General features: G+C 36.4%; 1 protein-coding gene across 9 annotated transcripts in view; it reads right to left on the bottom strand.

Moving 5' to 3' along the window:
- The window catches only part of UTRN (utrophin), a 568196-nt gene that overhangs the window by 102112 nt on the left and 450531 nt on the right, over window positions 1-15553 (bottom strand). For all 9 annotated transcript variants that reach the window (XM_009452168.4, XM_001172875.8, XM_009452171.5 and 6 more), the window contains one exon: window positions 2687-2955. In XM_009452168.4, the coding sequence (XP_009450443.2) occupies window positions 2687-2955 (269 nt within the window). The remainder of the gene's footprint in view (window positions 1-2686; window positions 2956-15553) is intronic.

The following is a 15553-nucleotide window of genomic DNA, read 5'->3' as shown; positions in this document are numbered from 1 at the left end:
CTTTTTATTCTGTTTTAACATAGCTACCTTAATATTTTTTCACCAAATGCAACAACTTGATTTTAACATGTTTCCACTTAAAATTAAGTTAGAAAGTGGCCAGTAGAAACAACATTCCTAACCATGAAACCAATGCCTATTACAGACTCAAGAGGTAAGATCTATCCCTGTCAAAATCATTTATAATCACTGTCTATGGTTAGGGCTTGGGCAGGAAGAGTGGAGTCTACAGGAAAAAAGGTAAATGAGTCTTAGAATTGACAAATGCCACCTCTGAGCAAGGTCTAGAATCATTAAAACAACTTACTAAGAGCACTTAGAAATTGTAATTATGAGCATCCATATTCTTGACATTCCCAGTAAAGAATGGAAGCTGCTTGGGAATAGACCCTCACTATTCAGCACAGGACTTGCAATCCAAGAGAGACAGAATTAATTTCTATTGACAAAGGCCCACAAAAATGATATTTGAGCAATATTAAGCTAACACAGAATGGATAATGGAACTGGGATATTAAAAGAAAACAGTTTAAATTTAAATTGGCCACAAAATTATAGTTAATAATGTACCAAACTAAATTTAGAAGTAGTAGGTGTTGTAAACATCCCATTAGCTTTGCCCTCAGGTTTCCTCATTTCTACATTGTCCACTCTTTAAGTGGGGAGGCTCTGTAAGTCTCTTTAAGAGACTAGAGTCAGGGTGAGAACTATGAATGTGGAAGTTTGAAGTCAACATGTGTAAAGTAAGAAATATTACCGAACCCTGCAGCTACCAACATTTCAAAGACAGGGTAGAAGAAGGGATGCATACAAATTCATGGGAATTGCTTCAGTATGGAAGGAGAAGAAGAGTTGAGATAGTTTTTTTTCCATTGCTGCAGATTTGGCATTTTAATAGATGACAGAATGTGCACACACAGAAAAACACAAAAATACAATTAAATAAGAAGAGCAGTTGTATGGTAATAGAGGCATTATAAGTGTAAAAAATTCACAATTAATATAGAAGCACAGGGAAGGAGGAGGGGTGGGTTAGGGTGGGCAAAGGGATTTTTCAGTCTGAACTTTGAAAAGGTCTGGGTCTCTCAGATTCAGTTTGAGAACAATTACAGAATTCAAATCCTTCAAGGTTTCTTTAGTCAGGATTTTAGCTATATGCATTAATATTCTCTCCATGGGTAGGTACCTTGGAGGACTCAAGAACTGTAATTAGCTTTTAAAATCAACATCTTTTTATTTTTATCTATTAAAGATTAAAAATGAAATGCCAGAAAATGTTTTGAGATGCATATAATTTCAAATAATAGCCTATTTTATTTCAAAAGATATAAACTTTAAAAAAATAGAATATAACTTCAAGACAGGCTTTAAAAATCTTTTGGAACAAAAAAGAAATTCAAATTTTTCCTCTCCAAAAATAACGTTTCTCTATATAAGCCACAGGTTAAAACATTTAAAAAGCTTTGACAAACAAGGTCTTTGGTTTTTGTTTTTCTTTTTATGGTCAGGTGTTATATGGCAATGAGGAGTCTTTCTATCAAGAAAGTTTATCTTTTGTTTTTGAAGAGCTTCCAAATTAAGGGGCTCGAGATAAAGCAAGTTTTAAAATGGTTTCAGAACTGCTGTGTGTTCTAGCATAAAGAACCTATTTATCATGTTATGACTGCACTTTCCTATAACAGAATAAAAGACTATGTGGCCTTCCTTGCCATAAAAACAGAACATCTGCTAGTATCAAAGGTGCTAACTGGAAGTCTGTTGGCAGGTGTGACTCCTAAGCCCTTCTCCTGCCAGAAGGTGTGTATTCTGTAAATAAGAATGATTAACGATAATTTTAGGGAGTTAACATTATTTGATTACCCCCAAGGATTTCGTTTTCCAGTTGTTTTGACATATTTAATAATATTTAGCAAAATTCAGTACTTATTTTTATCTGACTACACTGTCAATGAGATTTGGGGTATACTTTAAACCATCTCTTATAACTCTTATTGTCTAAATTTTATTAACTTTTTTTTCAGGAGATGTTCTAGAATATGGGAACCAAAGGGGAGGTAACCATAAGTCTAACATCCATAGCTTTGGGCAATTCCTGACTACAAACAGAATTTATAGCTAAACTAATTCTTCATTAATATACAATAAGATACAATTTATAGATGAGAGTTCCCAGTAAAAGAGTGTGCTTTTGATTAAATCTCTATCTCCATCCACCAATTTACAAGAGATACCGAGTAGAGAGGAACCTGGAGACTATACCATATGGACACAATTCTGCAAAATCCAGGCTCTGGGAATCAATACAAAACAAACAATTCAGTGTCTTTAACAAATAAACTGAAAAGGAAAAAGGAAGAGAGGGGAAATCTGGGGATTAAAAATATTTTTTAAAAATAGGTAAACCTAATCTACATTGTCTAGAGATGCACAGTTGGATAAAAAAATAAAAATAAATGTAAATTATCATAAAAGTTGCATTAGTTGTTATTTGGGGGCAGGGGGTTCCAATGAACCCCAATGAGGGTCATATGGAAAGCACCTGTCCTGACTCCTGATGGGTGGGGTTGCAGCGGCGTTGGCTTTGTAACAATCCCTTATAACAATTTATATATGTGGCTCTCTTTATTTGTGTTATATTTAACAAGAAAACATTTCTTAAAAATCCTTCAAAGACAATGATGCTGACCATGATTTTTTCAATGTGATCCTGCAGCGAGTCAATGAGTAAGTCTCCCACAGGCTTCCAGCCATTCCGCACGGACTCTGCCTCCTTCATGTCAGCGTCCAGGTCATCCATAGCTCCCTGCAGGTCTCTGAGTTTCTCCAATGCCTTGTCCACTTGCTTTTGCCAATTGCTAGTTACAGCATTTAGACTTTCCCATTTTTCTTTGACTTCAGAAGACTGTTTGCGCATGGCTTTGGCAATCTTTTGGGCTCTCTCCTCAGGAGTTAATTCTGTGATTAAAAAAAAGAAAAAGAATAATTCGGATGTCTGATTATATATTCTTAATAGCCAAGTGTGAGTGTTACCATCGTTACTGAGAAATACAGAGAAAAAGTAAGAAAAAATTACTCCGGGGTAAAAATTGTCCAGGGTAAGAGAATTTCTCCATACTTCATCCATGAATTCTCTGCTACATCTAATCATACACTCAAAAGGAGAATAAAACAGTTACTGAGATTAATAAATTGACCCGGTTTTTGAACTTTAATATATTTCTAAAGCCACTGAAATGTAAGAAGATAACAGAAGAAATAAACCAATTTTTCTTTATCATAAATTCAGTTACACAAAATCCAAAGACACTTTTTCATTTCAGTATTCTCAAGAGAAACGGTAAGTATAATTAATGAAGAATGACTACAAATTATAAGCAAAAACTCTCAGAAAATAAGATTAATTTATTGTGTTCCTAAAAATAAATCACTGAAGACAAATAACATACCTTAGATAGTGATCATCTCTCTAAGGCTGTTTAGCAGTTTAGTTTTAATAAAGGGCATCATCTGCAGCCCACAGACATTTTAGCAGGAAGATAGCAAGATTTCAAGGACCATCCTAAGTTTGTAATAGAGCAAGGGGGCTTCCACAGTGCCTGAAATAAACTTAGAGTTTCAGATAAAAATAGCAGGCATAACACATGGACAGGCCACAGGATGTGGGCTGGAACAGTCCAGAGGAGAAGCAAAGGATACAGACAGAAATCAAAGTCAAGTTCAAAGCCAAGGGTCAGAAATATAAGAGATGGGGAGCTGGTAAAGCAAGGGCAGAGGAATGCAGTCAACACTGAGGAGAAATTCTCAAGACAGCTTAGAAAGGTCTCCAGCATGGCTCCACACTCCTGGGGCCTCACTATCTTCTACACCTTAAAATACCCCTTTCCTATCTAGCTGGTTTGATGGTGGTATCCAACTGTCCACTGCAAATAAAGAGGCAGTGCAATTGACATAAACTGTACATTAATTTGAGACAGAAAACACATTCTTCTTTGTGATAACATCTCATCTTTCAGTACACATCACATTAGCAATTTCCACTTCACCTCAAAATGTTCCAAATCACTTGGAAAATGATCATCATAAGATGAACTTCACCATAAAATGCACAGAAGCAAGCTCTCCTAAACTGTAACTTTCATCCTCAGTGTAAATTGGTCTGCCTGACTTTATTTAAATATTATATAAAAGCCAAGTCAAAGGTGACAGAACACATACGTTTGTCTCTCTAAATTTCAAAAAAATTCTAGACATTGATATTTAGCAACCACAGAACTACAAGTTGTGCTGCTTAAGTGGTGGAAGTCTACAGGGAAACTTCAGAAATCTCTTGGCAGCTGAACTGAAGGAAGAAGAGAAAACATCACAATTGGTAGATAGGCTAAATATACCAGTACAAGATAAATAAAGAACATAAGTGAATTAGAGGCCAGGTGTGGCGGCTCATGCCTGTAATCCCAGCACTTTGGGAGGCTGAGGTGGGTGGATCACCTGAGGTCAGGAGTTGGAGACCAGCCTGGCCAACATGGCGAAACCCCATCTCTACTAAAAATATAAAAACTAGCCGGGTGTGCTGGTGGGCGCCTGTAATCCCAGCTACTCAGGAGACTGGGCCAGGAGAATTGCTTGAACCCAGGAGATGGAGGTTGCAGTGAGCTGACACAGTGCCATTGCCTGGGTGCCAGAGTTGAGACTCCATCTCAAAAAAAAAAAAAAAAAAAAAAAATAAGTGAATTAGAGAAACAGGTTCAAGTAACTGTCTAGGAGCCCAGAGAAAAGCCCTAAAACATGCAACATGTCAGGATTGCAAAGGCTTCTTGAGAAAGCAGCTCTCTGAAGGCCAGTGTATCATTAGAAAGACAAACTTTATTTAAATCCTTATACCTTTAAGATATCTAGGCTGGGTGCGGTAGCTCACGCCTGTAATCCCTGCACTTTGGGAGGCCAAGGCAGGTGGATTACCTGAGGTCAGGAGTTTGAGAACAGCCTGGCCAACATGATGAAACCCCGTCTCTATTAAAAATACAAAAAAATTAGCTGGGTATGGTAGCGCATGCCTGTAGTCCCAGCTACTCAGCAGGCTAAGGCAGAAGAATCGCTTGACCCCGGGAGGCAGAGGTTGCAGTGAGCCGATAATGTGCCACTGTACTCCAGGCTGGGCAACAAGAGCAAAATTCCATCTCAGGAAAAAAAAAAAAAAGATATCTAAAAAATGATGAATATATAATACTTATATTGTATATATTTTACATAAATATGAAATGTTATGTCTAAGATAAAAAAATCATTCTCAGTCTCATGAGAGGTGGTAACTTTTATGATTAAACACCTGTGTTTGTTAATAAGTCACTTGGGCTTTTTCAAAAATATATCTTAAGCATTGACTACTGTAAAAAAAGAAATACACTACTCATTTCAGAAGGGACAACTTAATTATGGTAATTTTCCTCAGATAAAGTAAAAACTTATTCTGTCAGACATTAAATAACCTGGCACAGGGAGGCCCATGGGTTCTTTGTCTTGTGACAAAACATCATCTGCTGCCTCTAACGTTTTTATCTTTCCTTAATGTAAAAATCTATTGATTGAGCAGTCCTTGTGCAGTATTTATTACATAATCCCCACTCAAGAAGCTACTCAGAAGAAAAGAAAAGCTCTGTGTTCAATTCACCATCTGTCTGCCAGAAAGGAAACATATCAACGAATCACTTTTGAGTCAAAATAATAGTTTCCCAGTGCAGCAACAATCTCAGCTGAATGCATACTTTAAGCCAAGCACAGAGCAAAGTAAAAAACAAAACAAAAACTTTCTAGAAGTCTGTGAAATACATAAGAAGAAGCGACGTGAAATATGAAGGTATGACTATTTGGAGTAAAATAAATAATAAATAAATTCAAACATCTAAAAGGCAGAAAAAAATGAAAAAAAGGGAAATGATTGCATTCTTAAAAAAAAAAAAAAGTCCTCTCATTTGAAAATCAAAGGACAAATGTTACTTGAGATTTTCTGAATAGGTATTTGTGGTAAATGCTAAGGCCCACCTACAAGTAGAAGCAGAGAATCTGCTCCACCAGTGAAGAACCCCGGTGTCATGTTAGAAACGACCCTCACAGTGAGGGACTGAGTGAGTTTTTAAGGCTGATAATCCAGGAACCCTCCCCCAAAAGGTAGTGATTTCCCTGGTCAGTGTAAGGTCTGGCATGGATATATAGATGCCAAAGCTCCCCAGGTGGTTCTAACAGGTAGTCAGGATGGAATGTGGCTAGCCTATTGGCATATAAATTGATTTCTCTGGACCACGTAGCTGAAGCTCACGGGACATTTCCACTCCACTGGGTTCTTGTGTCAACACAGAGCACAGTCACTAAATACTGGAGGCCAGAGAGCAAATGAAGCTCAGTGATAAGAGGATAATCTAATTTGCATTGGGAAAGGCAGTAATAGAGGCTAATGCTAGAGACAGAGGAAACAGCATGAGAAAACCAAATAAATTTGCTAGCAATTCTGAGATCAGAAGACTTTTTTTTTCCTATGTCACTTTCCTATTCTCTAAAGTGTGTGTGTGTGTGTGTGTGTGAGTGTGTGTGTGTGTGTGTGTGTGTGTGTGTGTGTGTATGCCCTGTCACTCTCCATTCTCCTCCCTTTGGGTCTTCCCATTGAACTGGCCAAAATTTGAGGGTAGAATTATATTACATACATATACACTCAACTACTCAGAAGAAAATATATATATTTATGTATAATATACATAAGTAAAATTATGTATATATTATACATAATTTTTATATATCTATATATTTAAAAATTTTATATATATATATATACACACCTTTTTTTTTTTTTTAGTCAGGTTCTTGCTCTGTTGCCCCAGCTGAAGTGCAGTAGCATAAGCCTGGCTCACAGCATCAAACTCCTGGGCTCAAGTGATCCTCCCACCTCAGCTTTCTGAGTAGCTGGGATCACAGTTATGTGCCACAGTGATTTTTTTTTTTTTTTTTTTTTTAGGGATGAGGTCTCACTATGTTACCCAGGCTGGCCTCAAACTTCTGGCCTCATGTGATCCTCCCACCTCAGTCTCCCAAAGGGCTAAGATTACAGGCATAAGCCACTGCACCTAGCCTCTTATTTATACTTTTATATTTATTTATATTATATATTTATATATTATGTATTATAAATATTATACTTATTTTATATTCATATTTCATAATTTTAAATACCAATTTATTTATTGCATTACAAAGCTATTTAAGGGACCACAGATAACTATCTTTTAGAAAGAAGAAACAGGAAGAAGACAAAGGCAGAGAGGAAAAAGGAAAGATCAATCCTGACGTTTTCTGTCATCCAATTACCTTTACTTCTTCAAATATGCAAATTAGTGGCACAGCATTTATGCCACGCTCTTCTTTATACCATGAGGAAAAAGACTATAATACACTTGCTTAGAATGCAGGTGAAAAACCAAAGCTGGACCAGGAACAGAGACTAGGATTTGGAATCAGTCCTGCTCCCATTTTGCCCATTGCCCCTAGGCCAGTTACTTGACCTGCCCAGCCCAGTTTTATCAAGTGCAAACCCTATTTTCTCATGCTAGAAAAATATTTTATTTCAAGAGTCTATTTTACCTCAATTCAATTATGTAAGAAGGTTGAGCCTCTGTATATCTCAAAGAAATCTTAATAGTAGAGGAAAAAAAACTCTTCCTTTGAGTGCTTATGCAAAGCTATTTTTTAAATTTAAAAAATGAAACTATGTTTCTCCCATGAAATAATGATAGAAATTTATTAGAATTCGCCCAGTGTTATTGTTTAATAAACATTTCCCATATGTATGGTATTTTTTTCTCAATTATGATATCAACATTTGTAATCTCCATTGTGGCTTTTCTACACTTACGTTTTAAAGCCCAATGTCAAGAATGTTTTCTTTCCTTCCATATTGATTTTATAGTAGCCAGTCTAGAGATTGGTATGTCCTCAGTATATAATTACTTAATTGAGTTGGACTGAATTGAATTTTTAGTGCTCCTTTTTATTGAGAACATTCAACTTTACACTTTTAAGTGGACATATTTTCACTTCATTTTTCTTCCTCCTTCTCACATCTGTGTAAAGCACTTATAAAAAAACTATTGTGAAATAGAAGGATCAACCTTACAAAATCATTTCAAGTATGGTAATTCCAAATACCTTATTTATACTATTTGCTTTTTTGCATGTATCTATAATCTTATTGTTTTATTCTACCAAAAGATGAAAAGGAAATATTAAAACAATCAAGTAAAGAAAAAAATTCACAACTGGCATTTTTACTGCTGGACAATTTGGTAGAAGAAAAGATTAGGAGACTGCATGCCAGTTCTAATACTAACTAGTTACATAATCCTAGATATATTCCTTATCTCTTTCAACCTCAGTTAATACATAGAAAGCTACTAGCACATGTGTGGCACACAGTAGGTTCTTGAGGAAGATTACTCTTTCATTCCTTTTTACTATTTTATAACTAGCTCTGGGAGGCTTAGATATCTGTAGAGATTTTCACATAAGCAAACCAGGTTGATTAGCCAATAAGAACTCAAGGGAAAAGACTTGACTTGCTCTCTCTCAATATCTCTCTCCCTTTACCCCCTTCCTATTTCTCTCTCTCTTTCCTCATGACCAAAAGATGTTTCTGATTAAAATACTGGGAAATACATTATTTCCTAATTTTCTGATTAAGTGATTAAGATCCATCTAATAACTCTGAAATGTTCAATCAGTGTTTGAGAGGGCCCTGACCATTTCCTACTCTGTACAATAACTGATGACAACCACCCATTATGAGCCAGATTACAAGTACATCATCAAGTGCCACGGCTGATTAGTGCTTCTAATTATGTCCATTTAATAAATTATAAGGATGACAATAACAAGAGGCTACTCAGAGCAGATTCACCTGTTAATATGTAGCCTAAATCTTTCAATACGGATATGATAAAGATGGCATAGATTCATCCATGCTGCTAGTGGACTTCTCAAATTCTTTTTTTTTTCTCTTTTTTTTAAGAAAAGAGAACACAGATATATTTAGGGAACATCAAGACCTCAAAAGTAAACAGATTTAGGGACTACCTTCCACAAATAGTAAATGCAAGTTATTAAGAGAGGGGACACAAATGAAGGGGAACTCAGAATACAAAACACGCTGTGGAGGGAGCTACATGGCACCACTGACCTGAAGTCAATAGAGGCAGAACTGGAGTCTAAATACATTCAAGGTTTACTCTTCTTGTGAAGTGGCCAAAGTAAATAAGCCCAGAGTTGAGTGGAGGAAGAAGCAGGGGCCAACCACTAGACAGACGCAACTCCAAGGAAAGAAGCAGGAAGAGCAAAGAGACCCTGGAACAGACAACCAGGGCCTCGCTAAGCAACCTGAGATCTTTCCATTTTCTTCATTCAGGAATAATCCCTGAATTTCCTCCAAGTAGTGGCAGTTTTGCGATTTATTCAAGTGAATTCCTTTGGGCTGGACATCAACAGATGGGTCACTGGGGGCAGGCAGGTGGCAATAAAAGGAAAGAGGAAAAGCTGAGAATGTTTCAGGAGGAAAAAAACATCTGTTTTGCCTACTACTGTATCCCGAGTATCTAGAACACCCCCCTTGTAAATGGTAGGCACTCAAAACGTACTTGTTAAATGCATAAATCAATCTCTGTACAATATCTTTAACTAGAAAAAGAAAATAAAGAAGAAAATTCTCCCCTTTCTCTTTCAAGAATCAAAGGACAGGAGTTTTAGATTCAAAGTCTTTTATTTCTTGCCACATGACTGCCCATCTCTCCGCAGGCTGCTTCCCAGCTAAACACAGCCCCTAGTGATTGATCGAGCTACAAAGAAGTCTGGAGCTTTCTATCCATTCTCTGCCATTCTTATAAGTTAAATATGGCTTATGTTTATGTACTGCCAAAATAAGTGATGAGTTTAATTGAAGAGGAGAATTCATGCCTTTGCTAGGATTATACTTCTTAAAAAATGGCAAAACCTCTAATTCTTGGAAGATTCCAGTTTTCTACTAAGAACAACAACAATCACAAAACATAAGTACATTATACCACGCTAAAAGAGTCTTGTATCCTCCGGTCCTTTATGTTTAAATCAGAAAGTAATGTCTCAGATGCTGATTATAATAAAATACACACGTGTAAACGATTGCCATCTTTTTATGAGGCAAATGTGATTTATGAATGGCTGTAACACTGATTAGAGAACATAACAGATGGTAAACAATTAATTGAAAATGCTATGTCTATCAAACAAATCTTTATCATATAATTCTTCATGAAGACTGTTGTTTATTTAAATGAGATTTTATTACTACGGTAGGAGTTAGCATGAAAAACATTTTCCAAATTTTTACCCAATCGATGGGCTTACTCAGCTGGCTCGTTGTATTTTAGAAAAGTTGAAGACTAGATGCATTATATTCATACAGATATTATAGAACTTTAATTTGTGAAAAATCACATTACTGCTCTGTAGTTAAGAACACCGGAAAAGAAAGTAACATTATATTTTTCTGCGCTTTTTCATGCATTACAACTTTACTAATCTAATTTGGACTTGAGAAGCTAATGAAATCATTGTCGTGGTCTATAGGCCTGAAAGCAATTACTTATACTTCAAATTTTTATATGAAAATTAAAAAGACAAAGTCTAATATTGCCTAGACACCTTCTCCCTTGGTGTTAGGAAATCAGTGAACTGTTTATGATTCCATTATGCAGCGTGGTATTTCAGTGAAGAAAGAGCAACAATAAAGAGAAAAGCAAAGAGTTATAAGCATATTCAATTACTGTGTGAATTATTTTAAAATCGAAGAAAATAGAAAATAAGATGTTGTTTCTATTGAATAGCTACAAATACTAATTATTACGGAAGTAGTTTAAGATAGTACACTATGGCAGTTAAGAGCATCAAGTTTTGTGACATAAGCCTTAGTTTGTATTTTGGCTCTGTCACATAGAAGACAGTATGCCTCTAAGCCTCTCAGACTCTCAGTTTCCTCATCTGTAGAATGGGTGGTAAGTATTCACCCTTCAAGGAATTATTATGAGAATGCAATTAAACAAGGTAGGTAAGTTTCTTGGCACAGTGTGTGGCATATGGTCAGCACCTGTGAAATGCTGGCTTGTTGGGAATGCCTGCATTTACTACCATTTTTCACTTTCCCCTTCCTTTATGGGATTGGATACTTCCTCCATTTAGCATGATATTATGAAGAAGGTCTGCCAATCCTAGCAGTCCCTGAGTCCCATGTTACTCGGGCCAAGTCAACCAGAGCCCTCTCCTGGAATATTCTGGATCTAAAGAAGGGTGAGCCCTTCCTGGTATGAGGTTGTGAGCTATACAGTCATAGGAAAGCTAAGAAAATGAAAACCTGTACAGAGAAGCAGAGAAGACGACATGGAGAAAAGTCTTCTGGGTGGTATTCCAGTCCCTGTGGTCAGCTATGTCTCTACCGTGGCTCGGTTATGGAGGCCAATGCCTTCCCCTTCATGCCTACACTCAGGGAAGCTGTGTGCCTGTCATTTACAATGAATGAGGCTCCAATTAATAAAGTTGTTAGTGAGGAAAACAAAAGCCCTGGGAGAAAACACCCATTAGTTTTACTAGCCCAGTTACTTCTATTAACTAATGTGTCATTTGTCCTCATTTTATTACATACAAGAAAATAATGTTGTAACCTTAAGTTATATGGAGAATATAAAAGTAACTTCTACTAAACTATACAATAATTTCAAATATTCACTCATTTAATAACTATGAAATTGTATTTGCATAAGTTTGCTAATACTGGCATAAAGTGGACTGACATAGTGGACTGAATATGTCACTTATAAATTCTTTGTTATATCACAAAATATATGAGATTTTACAGGGAAGAAAAATAGTCTTAATACTTGGCTTTCTAAAATATCAGGAAATATTTAAAAATTAAACAGTATACCCTGAGTTAAATATTACATACCATATTATGTACTAAATATACATAGCCATCTGTCAAAGGACCAAAGAGGAAAACATTAACCCATACATACTTTTTCATCTGAAAAATTATTATTAACTATTCATCACATATACATTCATACACAACTATATAAAGTTGTATATGCACATACACACATACACAACTATACCCACTATACTCAACTATACATGCACAAATAGACTAAATTAAGTAATAGCTGGGTTTTTCTATGATTATTAATAAAATATTTAAATTAAGCAAAATTGACTGCTCCAGGCTGAAACAGAAATGATATTCAGGCAGCTTAAATAAAATAGTAGTTGTAGTAACAGTAATTCTTTAACTGGAATAATTTTTAAAGATGATTCCTGAGGAAACTGGTGGATAAAATAATGCAATCTCTTTTTTAATCTAAAAATATCAAAAGAAGAGGACAGGTGTTTTCTCCATACATATGTATACAATGAATTGTGTAATTTTCTAAACACATTTAGAGGTGAGATAGCCTATAAAATTGTTAGCAGTTTTATTTAGTGATTGATACCTTAGCTTTAAATCATAAAGTATGTTTGGTGGGGGGTGCTTGTGCATGTGCGTGCCTGCCTGCCTGCATCTGTATGTGGTATGGAGAGAGGAAGATCGACAGAAGGCTCTAACTCCCCTGTGCAGATCTGACTTTTAAACTGAACTGAAGGTAATGAACAGGAGAGAAGGCACAAATATTCCCTAATTCCCTCTGGAGGTTTGGGGGTAGGGGTGGGTGAAGGCTGTTGTCTTGCACAGCTTCACTGTGCAGCAGTGTGGTTCACACAGGAATTCTGATCTGGTACTGAGAACAGCCAGGGGAGGCTGGCAGCACAAGGGAGAGACCAGAAAACATGGATGCAAGTTTAAGAGGCTCTAGACGTTGAGATCAAGGAGGAGCTAGGAAGTTAGGGGCCAGATGGCTGTCAGTGAACACAGATAGAGGAGATAAAATCGAAGGGATGAGTCAAAAGCCAGCCAAAATCCAGAGGTTAAGGAAGTCATTGTCATAGACGCATAGGGCTCTGTTCTTGCATCTACCTTTCATTAGCTGGATGACTTTGGTCAGCACCATAATATCTTCTTGGTCTTTGTGTTTTTATTTTAAAAAAAAATCATACTGTATGATCGGCTCAACTCATTGGGATAGACAGGAGAATGAATAGGAAAGTTGCTTGGAAAGTACAAAGAACAATGCAAAGGATGAGAGATTGTTGTACTGTGATACTTTCTAACACATACAAACTAGGGATTAAAATCAAAAGAAAAACAGTTCAATTGCATTAAAAGGAAAAAGTATACATTGACATGATACAAATTAAATGAAATTAAGTATTTCCATATTGCTCAAACAAAAGTCAGGGACTACTGACAAAGTTGTGAACTTGGTAAAATTTCTACAAGGATTCAGATAATTTTAGTTCAGCTAAAAATCATATTTACTTAATAGCCATTTAAAAGCAGAAATCTGAGTAGTTGAGGTTTCCAAAGAGCTACATTTGACCCATTTAGCCCTATTTTTTTTATGGTTACCATTTTGGAAGAAAATTTACTAAAATATAATATAAATTCCTATGCCTTCTCTTAACTGATTTATATTCCTTCTTCAGAAATACACATACCATAATTCACAGCTTCAGTTTTCTTTTACTGTTGAAAGTCCCAAAGACTACCTCGTTTTGTTTTATTTTAGGATTCTTGCATATCTTTTTATCATTTCTTTCTCCTCATTGCTGTCAGACAGCTGGAGTCATTTCTTACCATTAATCTTTGTCCCTGTCCTGTCACTTCATTTTGCTACTTACCCATCACTCATCAGACATCAAGTTCATACAGTCGCACCAGTGTCTACAGCAGAAGTTAATACCTCTGAGAAGTACTTCAGTGGCTTTCCCATGATCTAAGAAAAGTATCTGCACTATGTTTTCCATACAATCTCTATCCTGGCTGCTCAGATCATTTTTTTACACACTTTCAGATTCTCCATCAATGAGGGTAATCACTAAAAAAAGAGTGAAGGGCCAAGCTTCAGACACAGACATTGGAAAACACAGTGAGAGAGACCACAGGGTGCCAGGGAATCATGGCAGAGAGCTCGGGAAGGGAAAGCGTCCAGGAAGACACAAAGCCCCAGCAGAGCCGGCAGGATGACCAGCAGCTGCGTGGGCAAATGAGGCAAGCGTTGGAAATCAGGTCAGAGGACCTACAGGCAGAAAACTGGGATGGGCAATGGGGCAAAGGCAAGGAAGACCACTACCTGCAGAATGTCGTGAGGAGCCTGGCTCCCAGCGAACCTCAAGAGTGGAGTGAAGAGAGGCACAAGGTGGGGCCGGATGGAAAAGCTGAGGACAAATTGCTGTGCAGCCTTCTGTGCCAGGTGGAGGAGCTCAGATCCCATGGCATGCACTACGGGCAGTTTTTATCTCCAGGAAACCTCATGCCAGGTTTGTGCTTTAGGTTTATCATTTTAGGATTTATGTTAATGGAGAAATGCCAATTAAGAATATATTGAAATAGGCCTAGCATAAGATTGGTATGGAGGAACCTAATGTGGAATGGTCAGTTAATAGTGATTTTTAAATACTTAAAAATACATACAACAGTATAAGATAATTAGTAATGGAAAAAATTTAAAGGAACTGGAAGAAAAAAAGGCATTGGAGATAAAAATCATGGAGGAAAGTTTTTCTAGAATGGTTATCTAAAAGAAAAGAGGTGACTCCATCTTGGTATGTCCTTACAGCATGGTACACATCACATACTCACAAAATGCTTATTAAATAGAACCGAAAAAAATCACTTGATTTCTTCCTGATCTAACCTCTCCAACATTGAGTACTTCGGCATCAAACAGGATAACTAATGTTCAAACGCTTGCTACTTCTAATAGCAGATGTACATAAGTCATGGTAAACAACAAAAGTATAAAAGCTATTATGGATAGTTTTCTTTGATTTATTTTTAACAAGTAAAACCAGCCATCGTTATAGAAAATAGTATCAGGAAAGGAGGCAGTATGAAAATTGCTAATCATAAACAAACAACAACAACAAAAAACATGAAGTTAAATTGACATGACTTCTTTTTTTCTTGCCCCCCCCAAATGTAGTATTAAAAACATGGAGCTTAAAACATCCTGAATGTCACAGTAAAATAAGAACTCAAAAACCAGTATCTTTTTTTTTCTGTGTATCTTTCTAGACATTTTATTAGGGATTTGAAACATGCATGCCCAAATGACTTCCTCACCAACACTATGAATGACGCATGACTAGAATGTTCATGAAACTTTTAAAAAAATTATATAATATCGTTTTAACCCTTAAATGACTGACCACTGAGAAGAGTCCAGAATAATGTGGCGTTTTAGTGATGTAACACTTTGTACTGCTTTAAAGTAGCTTTTTATAAACTTTGCAAAGTCCTAGGGAAGCAAAGAGACAAGAAAAGCTGACTGAAGGTAGATTTTAAATTGGATAAGATGAGACAAGTGAACTTCTTATTTTTTTCCCCAAGCTT

Source organism: Pan troglodytes, chromosome 5, assembly GCF_028858775.2.
Source record: "Pan troglodytes isolate AG18354 chromosome 5, NHGRI_mPanTro3-v2.0_pri, whole genome shotgun sequence".
In the NCBI taxonomy this organism is placed as follows: domain Eukaryota; kingdom Metazoa; phylum Chordata; class Mammalia; order Primates; family Hominidae; genus Pan; species Pan troglodytes.
This window is presented reverse-complemented; position numbering and strand designations above follow the sequence as displayed.